Source organism: Amphimedon queenslandica, unplaced genomic scaffold (genome assembly GCF_000090795.2).
Source record: "Amphimedon queenslandica unplaced genomic scaffold, v1.1 AMPQUscaffold_13522, whole genome shotgun sequence".
NCBI classification, from domain to species: domain Eukaryota; kingdom Metazoa; phylum Porifera; class Demospongiae; order Haplosclerida; family Niphatidae; genus Amphimedon; species Amphimedon queenslandica.
The window spans coordinates 64927-68521 of record NW_003546242.1 but is presented as its reverse complement, the minus strand read 5'-3'; the positions used below and the strand labels follow the sequence as shown (position 1 = coordinate 68521).

The 3595-nt window shown below is 37.2% G+C and overlaps 2 protein-coding genes across 2 annotated transcripts in view; both read right to left on the bottom strand.

Annotated features, from left to right (window-relative positions):
• Positions 1-959, bottom strand: part of LOC109580166 (uncharacterized) — a 14769-nt gene extending 13810 nt beyond the window's left edge. The window contains exon 1 of the mRNA XM_019993253.1: positions 4-959. Within this exon, the coding sequence (XP_019848812.1) occupies positions 4-791 (788 nt within the window). The 5' untranslated portion in view covers positions 792-959. The remainder of the gene's footprint in view (positions 1-3) is intronic.
• Positions 960-1135: 176 nt separating this feature from the next.
• On the bottom strand, positions 1136-2626 carry LOC105316440 (E3 ubiquitin-protein ligase TRIM33-like). Its single transcript, XM_011411351.1, has one exon. It carries the CDS (start codon positions 2624-2626, stop codon positions 1136-1138), a length of 1491 nt encoding a protein of 496 aa, XP_011409653.1.
• Between the last annotated feature and the right edge of the window lie 969 nt (positions 2627-3595).

The following is a 3595-nucleotide window of genomic DNA, read 5'->3' as shown; positions in this document are numbered from 1 at the left end:
GACAAAATTGTTTGCAGATCATTGCTTGCTGCCCATATCTTTTTATTATCCTCAGTAAATACTTCTTCAACCCACAATGTCAAAACTTCAATAAAAGTTTTAACTTTTTGACGGAATTCCTCTTGTTGGCTAAGAGCTTTTCCTTCAATTATTGTCACGAGCTTCATGCAAAATTCAACAGTGGATTCTTTCAAAAGAGCAGCTTCTGAAAGTGATTGAATCTTTTCTTTAACTTCTTCTTTGGCCTCTTCAATTAACGCATGCTTATGACCTTTGTGTCCTGATCCCAGTATACATTTACAACAAACGAGTGAGACACAGGTTTTACAATACACCTCCAGCTTGTATTCAGGATGACTGATGCAAGTTGCTGGGTGTTTGAATATGGCAGGTGCCTTGCTTAATAAAACTTCATCAGCTGGCAAAACTTTATGACGAAGAAACATTTTACTTCTCTTGTGAACGTTCCAACAATACTGGCAAAGGTATTCTTGACAATCCCCACAATAGCCTTTGGCAGCATCTCCTTCTGTGCAGAACCCACATATCTTTTTCTCCTCTTTTGATTTGCCCATAGACTCCTCCAAACCTGAAAGAATCAACAGATCGACAGGGAAATTGACCTGGTTATTTTCTACTGGGTGCTTGGCTCTGCATTGAGGGCAAGTTACATTAGAATCAATAACAAGACCCTCAATACAATGTAGACAATATACATGAAGGCAAGGCAGGACACGAGGATCTGTATACATCTCCAAGCACACACTGCATGAAAGAGAACGAGTAGCCATTTTGAAGCACTAAATCTAGACTTCAAACTCTAACTATCAAAACACTGAATACCATGGTTACTATGCCCCTACTGCAAATGCTAGAATAACAGAGAGTCTAGATCTATTGTAACTTATCTAGATCCACTGATCATTATTTAGAAGCAGAGTATAGGCTCTATATTTGATTTTGGGTTAGTTTACATGCTAATCATTTCCTTCTAACGTAAGCTATGCAGTGACATAAAGAGGGAGGAAACTGAATACATCCACCCCTGATTATTTTTGTAAAGAAGTTATGACAAAACTTAACCAAAAGATTAGATAATAATTGTATTTGCATAGTCTAATACATGACAGTTGCATTAAATCAGAAATTGTTCATCGTCTGATTCTTCCTCCATCACTAGTACTGTTACTTTAAACTCAACTATAAATGATGGAATATTTTTTGGTGACAAGTGAAAAAGAAATGTTGCTTCACCAGTTAGATCTAGGAGCCCTGCCGCTACATCAAACTTAACTTCAACTGTATTACTATCTACAACTTCAGTAGATGGTAAGCAATCAGGATAATACACAGATGCACAAGACCATTCAGTCAATTCTGCAAAAGGATGATCAAAAACAGCTTGGGCTTTGATTGATTTTTTCTGATTTATTATTATCACTGGTTTAGCAGTTGACAGCATGAATACGATATCTGCTTTCTCCTTTTTATCAATGCTTTCTGAGAAAATGCCACCCCCAGAAAAAAGTTTGTCCTCTGAGCCACCTGAGAAAATTTCGTCTTCTTCATCCTCATCTGAAACTGGAAAAATTTTATCTTCCTCAGTTTCTTTTATAAGATTAAGGTCAACAATACTATCAACCTTCTCTTTAAAGTGTTTGTCAATGCTGTTAATGTTCCATACTGACTCAAGAAAGCTTGTTTTACTCGTCTCATTTATTTTTACGAGGCATCGAAGCACTTGATTAATTAGCAAAAGATATTGCTCATTGCCAACTTTTTCCTGGATTTTGGTATTAAATGACCGACTAGACTTAATCTGAGAAAAAACCATTTGTAGATCATTGCTTGCTGCCAATATCCTCTCATTATCCTCAGTGAATGCTTCTTCAACCCACAATGTCAAAACTTCAATAAAAGTTGTAACTTTACTACGCAATTCCTCTTGTTTGCTATGAGCTATTTCTTCAATTTTTTTCATAAGCTTAATGCAAAATTCAAAGTAAGGTTCATTTGAAAGAGCAGCTTCTGAAAGCGATTGAATCTTTTCTTTAACTTCTTCTTTGGCCTCTTCAACCAAAGCATTTTCATGACCTTTGTGTCCTGATCCCAGTATGCATTTACAACAAACGAGTGAGACACAGGTTTTACAATACACCTCCAGCTTGTATTCAGGATGACTGATGCAAGTTGCTGGGTGTTTGAATATGGCAGGAGCCTTGCTTAAAGAAACTTCATCAGCTGGCAAGACTTTATGACGAAGAAACATTTTACTTCTCTTGTGAACGTCCCAACAATACTGGCAAAGGTATTCTTGACAATCCACACAATAGCCTTTGGCAGCATCTCCTTCTGTGCAGAACCCACATATCTTTTTCTCCTCTTTCGATTTGCCCACAGACTCCTCCAAACTTGAAAGAATCAACAGATTGACAGGGAAATCGACCTGGTTATTTTCTACTGGGTGCTTGGCTCTGCATTGAGGGCAAGTTACATTAGAATCAATAACAAGACCCTCAATACAATGTAGACAATACACATGAAGGCAAGGCAGGACACGAGGATCTGTATACATCTCCAAGCACACACTGCATGAAAGAGGATTAGTCGAGGGATTAGTAGCCATTTTGAAGCAATAGAAGAATATTCAATATTCTAGATCTACTGACTATCAAAACTCTGAAGATGCCATGCCCCCATGATGCACATGTAGCATGCAGCAGCTCAGTTTAGATGACTAAGTGATATTAACAACATAAAAATCTACTCTTAAAATCAATCCACCTACTGCTATAGATCTAGTACTCTAGAATGTACTCCAGCATTTTTGATATTAATTTCCATGCAACTATTAATGCTACTCAATGAACTCTCTCATTTTCTGGCAGGCAGGTCAGCAAATATACCCTGCTTAATATAATAGCTACCAATAACCTACACAAATTCTTGGAAGACATGTACACATACAGTTGTGCATGCACTTTATACTAAGCTAAACTATTTTCCTTAAAATTTTCATATTTTTACTTGTAGTACAAATCTGTGCATCTAAGTACTTTTCACTGTTTTTGTGGAAGGATTGCACTGAAGTATAAATCCTTCCACAAAAACAGTGAAAAGTACTTCTCTCGTGATGGTCTATAGTACTCATGACAGTTCTTACAGGTCCTTTCCTTGTAGAGTGTCTCCCATATCTCATCCATTAATATATCAGCAGTAACTGATGTACCTTCCAACTTATGTACATCTACTGCTGGTAGAAGGAGGAGGAGTTTGATACGAATAGAACGAGGTAGTAATGCTAGTCCAGGAATAGGTTTATCATCATCATCAAACAAGTTACCTATTAAAGGGTAACTTCAGTGCATTTTTGAGATATTTTTTTATTTGCTTAATATGATTGCCTGACCATACTAATGATGTGTTCCAACTCCCATTGTCTGAAAAAAATTATTCACTGAGATATGAGCCTTCAAAAATGCCCATTTTTCCTTTCTGCCAGGTTACTTCCTGTCAGTGGGTGTGGCTAAACGTGACGTCACTAGAGGGATAGCTGCAGCTAAATCCATTCCTTTATAGGGGGAAATATCCTTTA

Excerpts from the sequence above, each read along its gene's own strand:
- LOC105316440 (XM_011411351.1), bottom strand. The coding sequence starts at position 2,626 with ATGGCTACTAATCCCTCGACTAATCCTCTTTCATGCAGTGTGTGCTTG.